At 48.8% G+C, this 18,514-nt stretch overlaps 1 protein-coding gene across 4 annotated transcripts in view; it reads right to left on the bottom strand.

Annotated features, from left to right (window-relative positions):
• The window catches only part of atp2c1 (ATPase secretory pathway Ca2+ transporting 1), a 174,922-nt gene that overhangs the window by 101,297 nt on the left and 55,111 nt on the right, over positions 1-18,514 (bottom strand). For 3 of the 4 annotated variants that reach the window (XR_008810681.1, XM_056285570.1, XM_056285571.1), the window contains exons 4-5: positions 760-849; positions 326-361 (exon numbers count right to left, since the gene is read on the bottom strand). Coding sequence is in view for 3 of the 4 variants with exons in the window: in XM_056285570.1 (XP_056141545.1) it covers positions 326-361; positions 760-849 (126 nt within the window). In the remaining variant the exon portion in view is untranslated. The remainder of the gene's footprint in view (positions 1-325; positions 362-759; positions 850-18,514) is intronic. The other variant, XM_056285572.1, reaches the window with a different exon arrangement.

Raw genomic sequence — 18,514 nt, 5'->3', positions numbered from 1 at the left:
GACCTCACTCAGTCTCAAACACACACACACACACACACACACACACACACACACACACACACACACACACACACACACACACACACACACACACACACACACACACACACACACAGAGTCATCATCTGCCAAAGGAATACCATATTGTCAAGTTTTCGGAGATTGGAAATGTTAGTGTTAATTTTCACTGGCCTCATATGAAGTGGCGAAAAATAAACAGATGCTGCAGGCTGAGACACATTTCCCCCCACATTTAAAGCAAAGGTTCAAAATGTGCATAAACACAGAGACACACACAGTGAGGTAAAAGAATGAGGGGACTTACCTGGACAAAGGCAACTGTTACTACAATTATAATGGCCTGCCAGAGAAACAGACAGAGATTTAGTTTAAAATACGAACACACTGTGTTAACAAACAACACAACACACACTATGTTCCCATTCCCAGTGACTGACAGCACATTTTACAACCTCATTCTTTCAACTGACTACAGCCATTCAAAGCCTTCCAACAGGACTCAATGTTCTGCACAAGCACACTTCTGCATGCTACATACATGGCTGCAGACAGACAAGCTAGCTTGTTGCTGGGATTTGACACGGGACTGTCTGACAATTGGTCCACCCTACGACACCCCAGATGAGTCAGATTTAAAACATCGCACTGTAATTCAGATATTAGTCAAATGAAGGATGATATCGTAAGTAGCATGACCCTGTGGGTAGGTTCTTGTGCATGTATGTAGTGTTACCTTACCACAGTGATGCTGATGGCATCATCAAACTGGTGCATCACAACACTGATGACTGCAGATGCCAACAGCAACAGTATGAGAGGATCCTTAAACTACAGACAGAGATAGGACAGACAGACATGAGCAGGGAGAGAAAAAGGAAAGAGGATGACAGGGAGAGGGAAAAGTGAACTGGTTAAGTAAACCCACACAGCAACGAAATGGTGCCACAAAAACAAAGACAGGTTGTGTGTGTGTGTGTGTGTGTGTGTGTGTGTGTGTGTGTGTGTGTGTGTGTGTGTGTGTGTGTGTGTGTGTGTTTGTCTTTGCAAAACAGAGAGAATGAGATATTGAGCCCAACCAAGTGTCAAAAAGTCTGAGATTGGTGATGCTAGTAGCAAGAACAACAACTGTTTTCCACCTTGTTATTGTCAGTAGCAGCTGTACAGCTGTACCAGCCCCCAGCTATGGGGTAAATAGTGCTACTGCCTAGTGGATACCTCAGGAGAGAAATAGGCTATGGGAGTAAACCCCTACACAACATCAACGTCCAGTGCTGTTGTTTTGTGTTTTTCTTTCCCTTTTGTATCTGTCTAAGTGGGAAAGTACTGCTGGCGTTGTGCGTGGCTGCTGCTTCTTTCTCTCGTAGCCCCCTTTCCCATCCACCCCTGTGTGTTTGTGTTAAGTTTATCTGTTGTCTTATTTCACCCCGTTTATCGTAAAGCCACTGTGAGTGTTAGAAAAGCACTATATAAGACTGATTTATTATTATTATTTCCTACTATGAAGGACAATTGGCATGAAGCATTAAGAATGATGATTTATTCATTGTGTATTTGTTTCTCTATACCATGTTGGTAAAATCTGCATTAAAAGAGGTCGTGTCGTCTAGTACCAGGCTGCCTGAACTCCCAAGAGTGGAGTAAGGAATGTCTGAGTTGGGGGATGAGAAGCTGTCTTCTTCTCTGCCTATGTTCTGTTTCAACCTTACAATGTCATGTCTTGTCCTACCAGGTTTTCATGAGATACATCATATACAGAGCTCTTCGAGGATCTCTCTCTGGCTCCCTGTAGCCTGTGTCTCTAACAGTCTTGTCTATATGGCCCCCCTTAGCTTGAGATGACCAGATGTTCAGCCTATAGTATCAGGCATGGAAGATGTATATTCATCAGTTAGTTGAGGTTGACCAATGAGTGGATCCTTCTTTGTCTGGGAAAGAGGAATATAAGGAAGAGATTTCCTTTGTGTGTTTGAGAATACATTGTAGTGACCTACTTGCAGTTTAGATATTCACCATGTGGACCAGAAACAGTCCCTTTAAGACAGTGGGCGGGGGTTAGCAAGAGGAATTGTGGGTAGACAAGTCGTTGACATTTGAATATTGTGAACTGTTCACTTAGAGTTAGCTGGAGGAAATAAACGACCACATGGCTGTGTGGTCAAAAGGAGAAGCGGTCAGTCCACGGTGGTGTAGCGGACTAAGCATCGGCTTTGTGTCAGTGCAGTTGCCCACTGGGGACCGGGGTTCACGCCCCAATCTCGTCAGATCCGACTATGGCCGGACTCGATGAAGCAGCAATAATTGGCAACGCTGTCTTCGGGAGGGGGGCGGAGTCCGCTTGTGTTCGTCACATGACACTATCATCCCCGCCATTTTATCATCCCTGCCAAACTAACCACCAGACTCCTCTCCCCTGGCCTCAACCCCTCCCTCTGTAACTGGATCCTGGACTTCCTGACCAACAGACCTCAGTCTGTTAGGTTAGGTGACCACACCTCCTCCACCCTGACCCTCAGCATAGGTGCCCCTCAAGGCTGTGTTCTGAGTCCCCTCCTTTTCTCCCTCTTCACCCACGACTGCCTGCCAACTCACCCTTCAAATGTTATAGTTAAGTTTGCAGACGACACCACAGTCATTGGCTGTATCACCAACAATGATGAGATGGCCTACAGAGACGAGATTGAGCACCTCACATCATGGTGTACTACCAACAATCTTGTCCTTAATGTGTAGAAGACAAAGGAGCTGATTGTGGACTTCAGGAGATCTAGAAGCTGCAGCCACTCCCCCATACACATCAATGGGGTGGAAGTGGAGCGTGTTTCCAGCTTTAAATTCCTTGGAGTCCACATCAGCGAGGACCTTTCGTGGACATTAAACACCCAGGCCCTTGTGAAAAAGGCCCAACAACGCCTGCATTTCCTGAGGAAGCTGAGGAGCGCCCGTCTACCCCCCAAAATTCTCACCAACTTCTACCACTGCACCATAGAGAGCATCCTGACCATCTGCATCTCAGTGTGGTACATCAACTGCACCTCAGTAGACCAGAAAGCTCTGCAGCGAATAGTCAAGGCGGCCCAGCATATCACCGGTACCCAGCTCCCAGCCATAAAAGAAATGTATCACAAACGCTGCCTTCGAAGGGGGTCTGAGCATCAGCAGAGATCCCACCCACCCCAACCGTGGACTGTTCTCCCCCCTGCGCTCTGGGAAGCGCTACAGGAGCCTCAGAGCCCGCACTACCAGGCTCAAAAACAGCTTCTTTCCACAAGCTGTTGCCCACCTGAACCTGGCTACCCACTGAATGTCTGTAGATATTTTTAAATATTTTGTACTCCAGCTTTCTTTTAACTTATTTTTAGCTTTTGGTCTTCATGTGTGTATATCTTATACTGTGTTTGCTGTGTTTGTCTGTGTCTGTCTTGCACTGTTTGGTGAAGCCACAGCCCTCATTTCATTTTTAACATGTGCCTGCACATTGTTTTTAATGACAATAAAATTGAATTGAATTGAATTGAATGAATGTGTCTCTGTGTGTGTCGGAAAAAGCAGTGGTTCGGCCTGGAGTTGCCTTGTCACGGAAGTGAGGAGGCGTCTCCTTTGAGACTGCCGGCCAGAGAGATGCAGTTGGCGAAAGCATGTAGTACGAGGGTGGGTGTTTGAACTAAAATAGGGATCGATTGGCCACTAAATTGGGAGAAAAAGGGAAAAATCAGAAATAAATTTATATATATAAAAAAGAAGTGGTCTCATCTCCTTTCCTTCACATTGGTGACCTCGACCAGGGCCTGCAGTTCACATCCGAGCTCTGGACTGCAGTCACTGAAAGCCTAGGGGTGAAGCTCCACCGCACCATGGCGTACAACCCACAAGGCAACGGGTTATTCTGGGTGGTTTCATCGTTCTATGAAGGCCGCTTTTCGGGCCAGCCTCACAGACAGTAGCTGGGTCGACCGGCTCCCATGGGTCATGCTTGGCCTGCGGGCCGCCCCTAAGGAAGACCTTCAGTCCTCAATGGCCGAGCTGATTTATGGCCAGCCACTGTGGGTCCTGGGGGAATTTCTCCCGGATGTCGCAGCACCCTGGTCTGCTGCCCACCAACAGGCTGTGTTCCAGGACGGTGCCAAAGTTTTCACTCCAGTCCCAACTTTGTGGTACAGCCTCCCTCAGACTTACGTCCCCAAAGACCTGCAGTCAGCTGGGTACGTCTTCATCTGGCACGACGCCCACTGTACCCCCCTCTGGCCCCCCTACGACAGCCCCTTCTGTGTCCTGGCGGCAGGGGCTAAGAACTTTGTGGTGGACGTTGGTGGTAAGCACGAGTGGGTTTCGGTGGACCGCCTCAAGCCAGCTCACCTGAACTTGGACAGGCTGGTTCAACTGGCCCAGCCCCCTCGGCGTGGACGCTCCCCTGCCCCTACACCCTTCAAGAAGAGACGGTCTGGTCGCATTATTCATCCCCCGCCACGTTGATTTTTTTTTTCTTTTTGTCATGGTGAATTCTGAGGGGGGGCATGTGTAGTGACCTACTTGCAGTTTAGATATTCACCATGCGGACCAGAAATGGTCCCTTTAAGACAGTGGGCAGGGGTTAGCAAGGGGAATTGTGGGTAGACATGACGTTGAGGTTTGAATACTGTGAACTGTTCACTTAAGAGTTAGTTGGAGGAAATAAAGGACCCCACAGCTGTGTGGTCAAAAGGAGAAGTGGTCTCGTCTCCTTTCTTACATCCTCCACAATATGAAGGTAATCCATGACTTGTATGCTCCTTATTTTACAATGCTAATTGTCTTGTCTGCTTGTATTCTCCATGTTGTACAAACTAATCGTCTTTTATCATCAACCATCAGTGTTTTGTGTAATTCTTTCTGAGTTTTGAGTGTTCACAGGTAAAGTTCCATGACACTACCCAATAAATCTTATCTACTTTGTTGTTAAAGATGATGGCTGTGTTTCAGAATTCACCTGTCAAACTTTTTCATCGGCTAGTTACATTTCTGAGTAGAAATTAGTCTCAAAATGATGGTTAGCCAACTCCCCAAACATTGGCAGAGTAGTAGCAGTGGTATCAGTGATGGCAGGTGCTTCCAGCTCAATATCAAATTTCATGCAGCAAGAAGATTAGTCTTAGCCGACTCTTTACCTGGTAACTGACCATCATTTGGAATTTCTATTTCTAAAACTATGACAGTGTCAGCTGAAGTTCTGTGATGGAGCATCCAAAGTGACTGGTACACTATGGAGGAGGAAGTGGTTATCAATAAAATTTGCCAAGACTGACTCCAACTATAACTAATGATATGCTTTGCCCTGTTACCATGACAAGTGTTTGGCTTGTTAAAGGAGATGGTGAGACAGCATTGTGTCTCATCTCACATGGCAGGTGGGGGGGCACACAGAGCGAACAGACAGGTGGGAGAGAGTGAAGGAGAGAGAACAGTGATGAAGGAGAGGGATGGAAGAGGAGAGGGGTAGCGTGGCAGAGTGGGGTGTGGACCAGCTGTTCTGAGTTGGTTTAATTAACTCAGAACAGATAACTAGGCTCCACACCTCAAACAAACACTCATCAGCACCAAGGAGAGAGTTGAAGACTCTGAGGACAGTCCCACAGAGCTCTCCCCACCAAAAAGAATATTAATGAATGTTTGTTTTTAGTCTTTTTAAATAGGTTTGAATTCTGGTGTTTTTAAGACTTTGTTTAATAAATGGGCTGTTGTGCCCTAACTGACATTCTGTGTACTTGTCAGCTGTGGCGCAGATTTGTAATGTCAGTAAGACAGTTAAAATGTTAAAAGTTAAAATGAGCGAGTAAGCGAGAAAATTAGATATGGAGGACAACAAATCCTGTTTTCAACGAGAACAGCTTCTCCACTCCTACTTATGTCTCCTAAGCCCTGCCACACCCCAGCCCCCTGTGATAAATCTATTTTTAAACTCTATTCTGCTTCTGGTCACAAGGGATGTGGCATGGCACTCTGGCCCACATCTGTCCTTGTCCCTCCTTCCTCCAGGGTGCTAGCACAGAACGCTGAGAGCCTACATCCTGTCAGCGACATCAGGCTCAGAGATGGCAGGGGGTTGGGTGGAGGGGTATGGCTTGTGGAGCTCACGTGAGCTTTGAGATCTCACATGTACAAACCCTCCTTCAGGCACCTTGAGGGTGGGCAGAAACAAGTAAAGACGTGGTCAGAGGACAGTGTCTCCTCTCTTCAGCCACGTTTTGATTGCACCGACTGGCAATGTTTCTATGATGCTTGTGATTACATTGGTGAACTTTCTGACACTATCTCGTCTTACATCACATTCTGTGTTGATCAGTTATCCCAACTAAAAATGAAGTTACTTACCCAAATAACAAACTTGGATAACTAAAGAGCTCAAATCGGTTATTAATAAAAAGAAAAGGCTCTTTTACACTGGCGATCCTTTCAAGAAAAAGGCTGTCTTCAAAGAAGTGAGGAATAAAATAGCTAAGGCCAAAATGAAATATAGGGAAAAAATAGAAATGCAATATACAGTGAATCCGGAAAGTATTTACACCCCTTCACTTTCCCCACATTGTGTTATGTTACAGCCTTATTCCAAAATGGATTAAATTCCTTTTTTTCTCATCAATCTACACACAATACCCCATAATGACAAAGTGAAAAAGGTTTTGTAGAAATTTTTGCAAATTTATTAAATATAAAAAACTGAAATATTGCATGTACGTAAGTATTCACACCTTTTGCTATGACACTCAAAATCGAGCTCAGGTTCATCCTGTTTCCACTGATCATCCTTGAGATGTTTCTACATCTTGATTGGAGTCCACCTGTAGTAAATTCAATTGATTGGACATGATTTAGAAAGGCACACATCCGTCTATATAAGGTCCCACTGTTGACAGTGCATGTCAGAGCAGAAACCAAGTCATGAAGTCAAAGGAATTGTCCTGTGGCAGAGCCAGAGCGGGGACATGGGGGCGGTCGCCCCAGGGCCCACAAGGTCGGGGGGCCCCGTTTGGAGCTCTGTTGCCGAGTTTACGAGCGTCTGTGAACGCACCGGGTCTCGGGACTCCGACGGATTCAGTGACACACTTGTAAAGTCGGCTAATGATAAAAAAATACAGTGCAGTACGGGGCCCCTATACATAGATATTAACGGCCCCTATAAAGGCTATAGCCTTTTTTACGATTATTCATGAATGCATCGGAGCTGTGATCCAGCTGTGATTGGTTGTGAGGTATATAACTGCGTCACACTGCCAGAAGGGGGAGTGAGTAAGCATTTTTACACTTGACAGAACTGGACAGATTTATGAATGACTTTGAGGGAACTTCAAAATGGAGAAGAAAAAACATGAATCAGCCTCATTCAAACGCAAGAAGCAAGAAAGTAAGAAGAAGCTAATTGCGTCGTGTTGTCCTCTTACAAATTATTTTTCATCTCAGTCAGCCGCGACCTCTCAGGACAACCATGAAGATCGGGTGGATCTGACGACGAGGCTAGCAATAGCAGTAACGTTAGCATTAGCAGCACTGTCACTGATCAAAGACCAGAGGACCAGCAACAACCCCGCCCAAACACAACACCAACTTTGTCGTTACAGCCCGGAGAGCCGCCAGCATCAGAGGACAGTAACGTTAGTGCTTCCAGTAGCAGCAATGGCAGCGTTATCCCTCCCGGAGATCCACCCGCCTCTGACAGCACCGGACCCGGGTCAGCTGGCGGTAACTTCGGAACTAACATTTTTTGCCAAGAGGAGTATCCGACGGACCTGGACCTTTTCAAGAACTGCCCTCTCACCCCCGAAGTTTTCCGAGCTCTGATCGGACATGGCCCTTGTCAGCCTGGTTTTAAGGATACAATGTGGCAGGAATGAGGAAAAACACAGGAGACCAAGGCGAGTTTGCTGTTTATTCCTCAACTCCAAAAACCAACTGCAGCAGGAACAACCCTGCACCGGCGAGTCCGGGAATGTAAACCACGTCCCCAGCTCACAGTCCTGCTGGGTGAGAGGCATAGCCCCTAGTGTCCGCCACACAGCCCCCCCCCCCCGAACACCCAGTAGGGACTCCTGGAAAGAAAATTAGTGTCTCACTGGAGGCTTAAGCAGCCTGCCATAACGGCTGCGCCGTCCCTCAGCCGGAACAGTAGGTGAAACACAGCCCAAAGCCGGCTGAGAAGCAGAACGCTGAGCCCGTGAAGACACTGCCGGGGTCCTGGAAGGAGGACGACCCCGACGGGGAACCTGGGCCGGAAACACAACTTCGCGCGCCACCCTGTGCGCCGGTGTAAGCCTATCAAGCTTGACACGCTCCCTACGCCCACCCATATCTAGCACAAAACCCTTAGGACCCGTCTCAAGAACCCGAAATGGGCCATCGTATGGGGGTTGGAGGGGCGAGCGGTGAGCATCATGCCGTACAAAAACAAAACGAGCCAACATGAGCTCCGCAGGTACGAACGACCGCGGAAAACAGTGGTGAACGGGGCCTGGAAGCCGAGTGCTGTCGGACAAAAAAGGATAAACGGCCAGACGGGGTCGAGGAGTGGAACTCCCAGGCAAAAATTCCCCAGGGATGCGGAGCGGCTGACCGAGCACCAGCTCAGCGGGTGACGCGTCGAGGTCCTCCTTAGGAGCCGAACGCAACCCGAGCATAACCCAAGGTAAACGATCCACCCAGTTACCATCCGAGAGCACAGCGCGCAGCGCTGCCTTAGCAACCGGTGAAAACGTTCACACAAGCCGTTAGCCTGAGGGTGATACGCGGTAGTGCGGTGTACCTGCACACCCAAGGATCGCGCAAGTGCCGACCAGAGCTCTGACATGAACTGGGGGCCCCTGTCTGAGGTGATATCTGACGGGGTGCCGAAACGGGCGACCCAGGAGGAAAGAAAAGCGCGTGCAACATCCGAGGATGTTGTGGAGGATAGAGGGACAGCCTCTGGCCACCTGGTGGTCCGATCTGCCATTGTGAGCAGGTGTGTAAAACCCTGTGAAGAAGGTAGAGGGCCCACCAGGTTCACATGCACGTGGTCGAAACGTCTGGCTGGGATCGGAAACGGTTCAAGGGGCGATTTAGTGTGCTGGTGGACCTTAGCGCGCTGGCACGCTACACATGCAGCTGCCCACCCCTTGACGTCCTTGGGGAGGCCAGGCCAGACGAACTAGGAACCGACCAACTTCACCGACGCCCGAACTCCAGGGTGCGAGAGGGAGTGAATCGAATCGAAAACTCGACAGCGCCAGGCCACTGGAACAACGGGGCGGGGACGGCCGGTGGAGACATCGCAGAGGAGGGCAGGACTGCCTTCCTGCATCACAGCGTCCTCTAGCTTGAGACCGGTACGCGTTGACCTAAGGGCAAGGACGTCCGGGTCGCTGGGCTGGTCGGCAGCCATAGCGGAGAAATCCACACCGAGGTGCACAGGACACACAAGCATACGCGACAGACAATCAGCAACAGGGTTGGACTTCCCGGCCACATGCTGAATGTCCGTTGTGAACTCGGAGATCGCCGCTAGGTGGCGCTGCTGACGAGCAGACCACGGCTCAGTCACCTTGGACATGGCAAAAGTCAGCGGCTTATGATCCACATAAGCCGTGAATGGCCGACCCTCCAGCAGGAAGCGGAAATGCCGGGTTGCAAGGCGCAGCGCCAGCAACTCCCGGTCAAAAACGCTGTACTTGCGCTCGCTATCCCGCAGTTTGCGGCTAAAAAATGCGAGTGGCTGACACACATTCGCCACGCGCTGTTCAACCAATGCCCCCACGGCTATGTCAGACGCATCGGTTGTTAAAGCTATGGACGCCGTGGGTGTGGGATGGGCGAGGAGGGCAGCATTAGCCAGGGCACACTTAGCTCTGTCAAAGGCCTGGACCTGTTCGGGAGTCCAGTCGACAGGGTCGTTAGCCTTCTTAAGCCGCAGGGCTTCGTAAAGTGGCTGAAGGAGGTGGGCAGCGCGAGGGAGGAAACGGTTATAGAAATTCACCATGCCCAAGAATTCTTGCAATGCCTTAACAGAGACCGGGCGGGGAAATTCCGCCACCACTTGCACCTTAGAAGGCAACGGGACCGCGCCTTGCGGCGAAATGCGGTGACCCAAGAAGTCAATCACCGGCAGTCCAAACTGACACTTGGCCGGGTTGACTATCAGGCCGTGTTCATCCAGACGACGGAAAACCTGTTTCAGGTGCGCCAGGTGCTCTTCAGCTGACGGACTGGCCACTAATATGTCGTCGAGATAAACAAACACGAAAGCAAGGTCACGCAACACCGAGTCCATCAGCCTCTGAAAGGTTTGCGCTGCACCCTTCAAGCCAAAAGGCATGCGCATGAACTCAAAAAGCCCAAACGGGGTTATCACTGCGGTCTTGGGCACATCCTCTGCGCGCACGGGAACCTGATGATAGCCGCGCACCAGGTCCACCTTACAGAAGATAGTGGTACCTGCCAGGCGTATGGAAAAGTCCTGTATGTGTGGGATGGGATAGCGGTCATTGGCGGTGACGTTGTTCAGGCGGCGAAAATTGCCGCAAGGCCGCCACGACCCATCCGCCTTGGGCACCATGTGAAGCGGCGAGGCCCGCGGGCTGTTGGAACACCTCACTATACCCAGACGCTCCATGATGGCGAACTCCTCCTTAGCTATAGCCAATTTTACCGTGTTGAGGCGCCGCGCGCGCGCCAAAACTGGCGGTCCCAGAGTGGGAATGAAATGTTGTACCCCGTGTTTAGTAACCGCGGTGGAAAAGGCAGGTGGAGTCACTGATGGAAAATCCGCCAGCAAACGCTGAAAAACATCCCCTAACGCTAAAAAGTTAGCGTGTGTTAACGGCCCGGCTCCCCGTCTCGCACGGAACAGTGGCGAAAGACACAGCATCAATTAAACGGCGGTTTGCAACATCAGCCAGCAGACCATTAGCACACAGAACATCTGCGCCGATAATAGGAACAGTAATGGCGGCCACTACAAAGTCCCACTCAAAATGGCGCCCGTGGAAGCAAACAGTCACCAACCTTGTGCCAAACGTCGCAATGGACGAACCTTTAGCTACGCTTAACTGTGGGCCGCCGCCTTCGGCCGACCTGTCTGTCTTAGCAGGAGGGAGTAGGCTCTTTTGCGAGCCTGAGTCCACCAGAAACCGTCTTCCTGACATCGTGTCCTCAATGAAGAGCAGCTCACTACGTCCGCCAGCGCCCACAGCTGCTACTGAGCGCTGCCCTGGAGTTTCCCGCCGCCTCAAACGTGCACGGAGGGACGCAGCGCCTCGCCTTGCCGCTGGTGGAAGAAACAGAGGCCTCTCCCGCGCTGTCTCCGGGCAGTCACTTCAGCCACCACTGCCGGGTCCGCGTCCTCCGACGTCGGCTGCAGAGGCTCCGATGCCACACTCTGCACAGAGAACCGTCTGGTAGCCAGCAGGACCCGATCGGCCTCCTCAGCCAAACCTCAGCAGTCACCAGCGGCCAGACATGGGGAGTTAGCCAAAGCCGCGCGCACAGGAGACGGGAGCTGGCGCAGGAAAACGTGCGGGAAAAGGAAGCCACCTTCGTCTGAGCCTAGCAGTGACAGCATATGGTCCATGAGAACCACAGCCGTCCCGTCGCCCAAGCCGGATAGGGAAAGGATTCTATCTGCCCTCTCTGTGGCAGATAGGCTGTACCTCCGGAGCAGAAGATGTTTGAGGGCGACGTATTTATCGTGTTGCGGAGGGGCGTGCAACAGCTGCATGGCCCGGCGTGTGGACTGCTGGTCCAGCGCAGCGACGACCAAATAGTATCTGGAGTCGTCCGCGGAGATTCCACGTAGGTGGAACAGCGCCTCGACATGCTGGAACCACGAGGCCGGGTCGCTCTGCCAGAACTCTGGGAGTTTCACAGCCGCGGCGAGAACAGCCGGCTGTGAGAGTTGGGGCGGCGTGGCCGAAGTGGATTCACACTCCTCTTCTGCTCCAAACATGTTCAATTCGGGGTCACCAATGTGGCAGGAATGAGGAAAAACACAGGAGACCAAGGCGAGTTTGATGTTTATTCCTCAACTCCAAAAACCAACTGCAGCAGGAACAACCCTGCACCGGCGAGCCCGGGAACGTAAACCACGCCCCCAGCTTACAGTCCTGCTGGGTGAGAGGCATAGCCCCTAGTGTCCGCCACAACGTTTAACTTTTTTCCATACAACAAGGACAGACGCCGCTTCAACCCAGCCTGGTATACGTGTCAATTGGGAAGGTCGGGCACCTGTCCTCTGCATAAATATTTGAGCGCGATTGGCAACACTTTTTTTTGTTCTTCAGAACAAGCTTCTGAACAGGTTTGTCTGACAAAAGTGGCTTTTCTATTCTTTCTGAGACATGTAGGCTGCTTAGCTCAATAAGTGACCATTTGTGTTGTCTGCTGGATAGGATGAGACGTCCACTAGCTTAGTTTTTGAATTTTAAAATGACTATCACAAGGGCTCATCGAGAAGCTCCGCCCCATTTGTGCTGAGACCCACGCTCCGCCCCTGGAATTGTCTGTGGACCTCCGAGACAGGATTGTATCGAGGCACACATCTGGGGAAGGGTACAAAAAAAAATTCTACAACTTTGAAGGTCCCGAAGAGCACAGTGATCTCCATCATTCGTAAATGGAAGAAGTTTGGATCCACCAGGACTCTTCCTAGAGCTGGCCGCCCAGCCAAACTGAGCAATCGGGGGAGAAGGGCCTTGGTCAGGGAGGTGACCAAGAACCCGATGGTCACTCTGACAGAGCTCCAGCGTTCCTCTGTGGAGATGGGAGAACCTTCCAGAAGGACAACCATCTCTGCAGCACTCCACCAATCAGGCATTTATGGTAGAGTGGCCAAACGGAAGCCTCTGCTCAGTAAAAGGCACATGACAGCCCGCTTGGAGTTTGCCAGAAAGCACCTAAAGGACTCTCAGACCACGAGAAACAAGATTCTCTGGTCTGATGAAACCAAGATTGAACTCTTTGGCCTGAATGCCAAACATCACGTCTGGAGGAAACCAGGCACCTCTCATCACCTTGCTAATACCATCCCTACAGTGAAGCATGGTGGTGGCAGCATAATACTGTGGGGATGTTCTTCAGTGGCAGGAACTGGGAGACTAGTCAGGATCAAGGGAAAGATGAATGGAGCAAAGTACAGAGAGATCCTTGATGAAGACCTGCTCCAGAATGCTCAGGACCTCAGACTGGGGCGAAGGTTTACCTTTCAACACGACAACGACCCTAAACACACAGCCAAGACAACGAAGGAGTGGCTTCGGGTCAAGTCTGTGAATGTCCTTGAGTGGCCCAGCCAGAGCCCAGACTTGAACCCCATTGAACATCTCTGGAAAGACCTGAAAATAGCTGTACAGCGACGCTCCCCATCTACCCTTACAGAGCTCGAGAGGATCTGCAGAGAAAAATGGGAGAAATAACCCAAATATAGGTGTGCCAAGCTTGTAGCTTCATACCCAAGAAGACTTGAGACTGTAATCGCTGCCAAGGGTGCCTCAACGAAGTACTGAGTAAAGGGTGTGAATACTTATGTACATGCAATATTTCAGTTTTTTTTATTTTTAATAACTTTGCAAAAATTTGTACAAAGCCTTTTTCGCTTTGTCATTATGGGGTATTGTGTGTAGATTGTTGAGGAAAAAAAGGGAATTTAATCCATTTTGGAATAAGGCTGTAACATAACAAAATGTGGGGAAAGTCAACGGATGTGAATACTTTCCGGATGCACTGTAGCAGTGATGACCTTAGAACAGCCTGGCAAGGGGTCAAATCAATGGCCTCCATTAACCAATATGCAAGTGAGACCAAGCAACTCATCAGTGTTACTGGAGTGGAGGATGCTGATATGCCAAACTCTTCTAATTCCTTTTTCTCTTGCTTTGAAAGGTCTGATTTACTCGTAATGTTTCCAGGTTAAGGGAGTCCCTTGAACCTCAGAATAATATTGTGATGTCTCAAGAATTTGTCACAGCCTTGTTTAAGGAAATGAACATAAGGAAGGCCGTTGGCCCCGATGCCATCTGTGGGCGCACTCTGCGCTTCTGTGCTGACCAGCTCAGTGAGGTCTTCACTAAACTCTTTCAGATGTGTGCCGACTGTTGCCTTCAATCTGGAAAACTTCCACTATAATCCCTATTCCAAACTCAAAAAATTCCACAGAACTGGATGAGTTCAGACCTGTTGCATTTACATCACTTGCGATGAAAAACTTTGAGAAAATTTTACAAGATGAGGTTGTCTCCCTAGTTGATGGCAAACTAGACCCCTTGCAGTTTCCTTATCAAGCTGGCAAGGGTGTGGAGGATGCAAAACTCTTTATCCTCGACAGAGTATATAAGCACCTGGAGAAACCCAATTCTCTTTAAAAAAAATTATTTCTAGTTTTTCCCCTTATCCCACAAGAAGGAGACGTAGGGAGAATGCTTTTGGTTGCTTGGCTGCAGGCGCCCAGATGGGCCAGAGGGGTCGCTGGAGAATGACGAGTCCCCGAACACTACACTGAACTACACCCACTATCCCTCCGGTAAGGGTGGCCTAATGAATGCCTTACCCCGTGGACGCTCTGGCCGTGACCGGTTACGGTGAGTCTGGGATACGAACCTCCCAACCACATGATGAGCGGACTGCAAGAACGGCGGTTTATTCCGCTCGGCCATCAGAGCGGCTAGAAACCTAATTCTCATGTGAGATTTTTATTTGCTGACTTCTCTTCGGCTTTTAACAAGATGCAACCTCACATTTTGATCTTTGATCCAGCGGCTTGCTTCTTATTTTAATTTGCCTGATCAGCTTTTAATGTTGCTTTTAAACTTTTTAACAGACAGAATCCAAGAGGTTTTGGTTAATGGATTTATGTCCAATGTCCTGGTCTCAAACAGGGGCTCACCGCAGGGTTGCATTCTTTCCCCCCTGCTTTTTATTTTGTATACAGACAGCTGCATGTCTTCTAAAGAGGGTAGCTACCTGGTGAAATTCTGACGATACCGCACTTTTGTCTCTTCTTCAGGGCTCGGAGTCAGATCATGGTTGTGCCCTACCTGCCTTTGTTGATTGGTGTGATGATAACTTCCTTGACCTTAATGTGTCAAAAACTAAGGAACGCATCATTGATTTTAGGAGGAACAGTGATATACCCAAAGCTAGCACTATACATGGCAAGGATTTTCAAATTGTTGACACTTGAAAGTACTTGGGAACCGTGTTTGACTCCCAACGCAAGTTCAATGTGAACACAGATTCAACTGTCAAGCATAGACAACAAAGAATTCACTTACTGCAGAAGCTGAACTCCTTTAATGTCTGTAACGCCATATCATGTATTTTCTACCAGTCCTTTATTGAAAGTCTTTTATAAATGTATTTCTGATTTTTCTCCCAATTTAGTGGCCAATCGATCCCTATTTTAATTCAAACACCCACCCTCGTACTGCATGCGTTCGCCAACTGCATCTCTCCGGCCGGCAGTCTCGAAGGAGACTGCCTCCCCACTTTCATGACAAGGCGACTCCAGGCCGAATCACTGTTTTTTCCCGACACACACAGAGACGCATTCGCGTGACGAACACAAGCCGACTCCGCCCCCCTCCCGAAGACAGCATTGCCAATGATTGCTGCTTCATCGAGTCCGGCCATAGTCGGATCTGACGAGACCGGGGCGCAAACCCGTCCCCAGTGGGCAACTGCATCGACACAAAGCCGATGCTTAGACCGCTACACCACCGCGGACTTTATTGAAAGTCTTTTAACGTTTTCCTTTATTTGTTAGTTTAACGGGTTGACTGTGAAGGACAGAAATAGACTAAACAGTATGGTTAAGGTCTGCTCCAAGATAATGGGAATCCAGCAGAGAGACTTGTGCTGCGTCTGGGAGAAACGTGTGGCCAAGAAAGCAGAAAGAATCATTATTAGCCGATATGACCACGTCCTGTCCAGTGAATTCAGTGTAATGCCCTCAGGCCAGAGTTATAAAGTGCCCCCTAGGAAAACAAGTCGCTATTCTAAGTTCTTCATTCCTTCTGCTATTAGGCTGCTAAATGCTGAGAGTAGTCATTTTAAATGAATGCTGTACTTTGGCTTGTGGGCCTGCCTGTACGTTCACTGAATGTTGTATTGAAATGTAACGTGCAATGCATCTTAGGATGCTATTTATTTATTCTATTCTTTTAACTTATGTGAATTTTTATCCTTCTCCTGGTCCTCGTGCGAGTCTGCATGCATGGCCACACGAGGGCGCCAACGTGCATCTCTTGCCCATGTACTGATCTGTCTATTGTCTTTGACATACTGATGATTGCCGCTTGTCTGTGAGTTTGTGTAGGGTCTGTGCAGATTGGGGAACTGACTTGCCCTTCTGGGATAAATAAAGTTGTCTGAATCTGAACAAAACAGGGCAACAAAGGCACTTTCTGAGCTCCGGAAATCACAGCCACTGTCATTGTTAAACCACCAAAAACGATTTGGTGGCTAACAATATCTTTAGTCTGGCTTCAAAGAAGGTTTACGGACAGATATCTGTCCGTAAACGTTGTGTCCAGATGAACTGATTCAACCTTCTTTGATTTTCTTACCTGGATTATTGAGTTTTATTTTATTTAAAACAACTTGTTTTGACCAGACATTAAAACTTAGATCTACAAACTTAGATCTACAGGTATGGTTGTTGTGACAGTAAAAATAGATCAACAAATAGACCTTAATACAGAGCTGTTATATAAGTGTAAAATATACAGCGCTACTAGTTTGCTCTATTAGTAAAATATAATCTCCCTTGTGTGCACATGTAGTCGGTCCTCCTCCCAGGTCTCTATGGTGATGGTGGTTGCCACCTGGACACTACTTGGCATCCCGCTCATCACATTGTCTTTTTATATATCTTATAAACCAATATCAGGAATCAGGAACACTTTGTCATTTTATTTCATGTACGCAAGTGCATGAAATGAAATGAAATGCCGTTTCCCCCAGCCTACAGCAGTACAACACAAAGACAAAAACATCCAAAAACTACAAGATCTCACATACCCAAACTAACACATACTTATATCAAAACTAAACAAAAAATCACTGTCCAAGGGAATGAACGTCAGCCAGGATGACTGTCAGAACCGCTGGTCTGCATGGACTAGCAGCTAGCTTAGCCCGCTCCGCTTCCTGTCAGACTGCCCTCGGTGTTTCCTCCTCAGGCGCAGCTCCAGGCAGGGGCCATGGTCCCCAAGCCCACCGGATGAAGCAGACAAAGCTCTCCCAGCAGATCCAGTGCCAGCACTCCCAGCCAGACACCCTCGACACACCTCCACGCACTCCTCACGACAACATCAAAAACACCACAGTCAACGCTAGGTGAGGCCACCGCCAGACCACCCTCGGTGTTACCGGAACTGCCGGTCTGCATGGGCTAGAAGTTAGCTTAGTCTGCCCCACTCTCCTAGCCAATCCAGCTCTCCCAGCCATCAAATGAAGACAAAACTTAGACGCAGACGTGGACAAAGACACTGCATGGACAGTACTTGGTGGGGCTGCCGCAAATGTGAATTCGCACCACCATCTTCTGACAACAGTACAGGGTGAGGCCACTGCAAACGCAAATTCATGCAGCCATCTTACCACACTGGAAGCGGAATTTTGTTATCCTGTTTCAATGTTATATCCTTCTCTCATTAAGATGTGGGACTAATGTGTTTTTGTTTTTTTGTCTACATGGTGATGCTGGCTGCATGGCTTGATCCTGGGCTGTTCCAGTGGCGTCTGGGCACTGCTTGGCATCCTCCTCATCATATTCTTCATATATTTTATAATTCCATTATAATTCTGTTATCCTCTTTCAATGTTGTATTGTGTTAATTGTGTAAACACAACATCATCGCACGTTGTCCATCTTGTGAGAGAAATCCTCCTCTGTTGCTCTCCCTGAGGTTTCTTCCTATTTTTTCTCCCTGTTAAATTTTTTTTTTTTTAGGGAGTTGTTACTTATCCGATGCGAGGGTCTAAAGACTGGATGTTGTGTTGTTGTAAAGCCCCTTGAGGCAAATTTGTAATTTGTGATATTGGGCTATACAAATAAAATTGACTTGACTTGACCTGAGTTTGCTTAAATGCAGTGGGGAACACACCCGTTTTATGCGAGGAGTTGATGATGTGTGTGACTGCGGGGTTAAGGGCAGGGGAAATGGTCTGTAGTAGGTTGGATGGTATCGGGTCCAGCGGACAGGTAGTGGGACAAGAGTCCAGCTTACAGCTTCCTCCCCAGTCTGGGGGGAGAATGAGGTGAGAAGGCACTGTTAGTTGGCAGCGGCAGACAAGAGTTGGTCAGGCTCAGAGAACTGGTCACTGATGGCAGAAACCTTATCAGTAAAGTATGAGATGAACATGTCTGGAGTGAGCAGAGTGGAGGTCAGAGGAGGAGGTGGATTGAGGAGCGAGGAGTGAGTTAAAAGCAGAAAACATTTTTCGAGCATCAGTGTTACTTACTATCAGCACAAGACCATATCTTGTTCTAATAGTAAGT

Source organism: Lampris incognitus, chromosome 9, assembly GCF_029633865.1.
Source record: "Lampris incognitus isolate fLamInc1 chromosome 9, fLamInc1.hap2, whole genome shotgun sequence".
NCBI lineage: Eukaryota > Metazoa > Chordata > Actinopteri > Lampriformes > Lampridae > Lampris > Lampris incognitus.
This window is presented reverse-complemented; position numbering and strand designations above follow the sequence as displayed.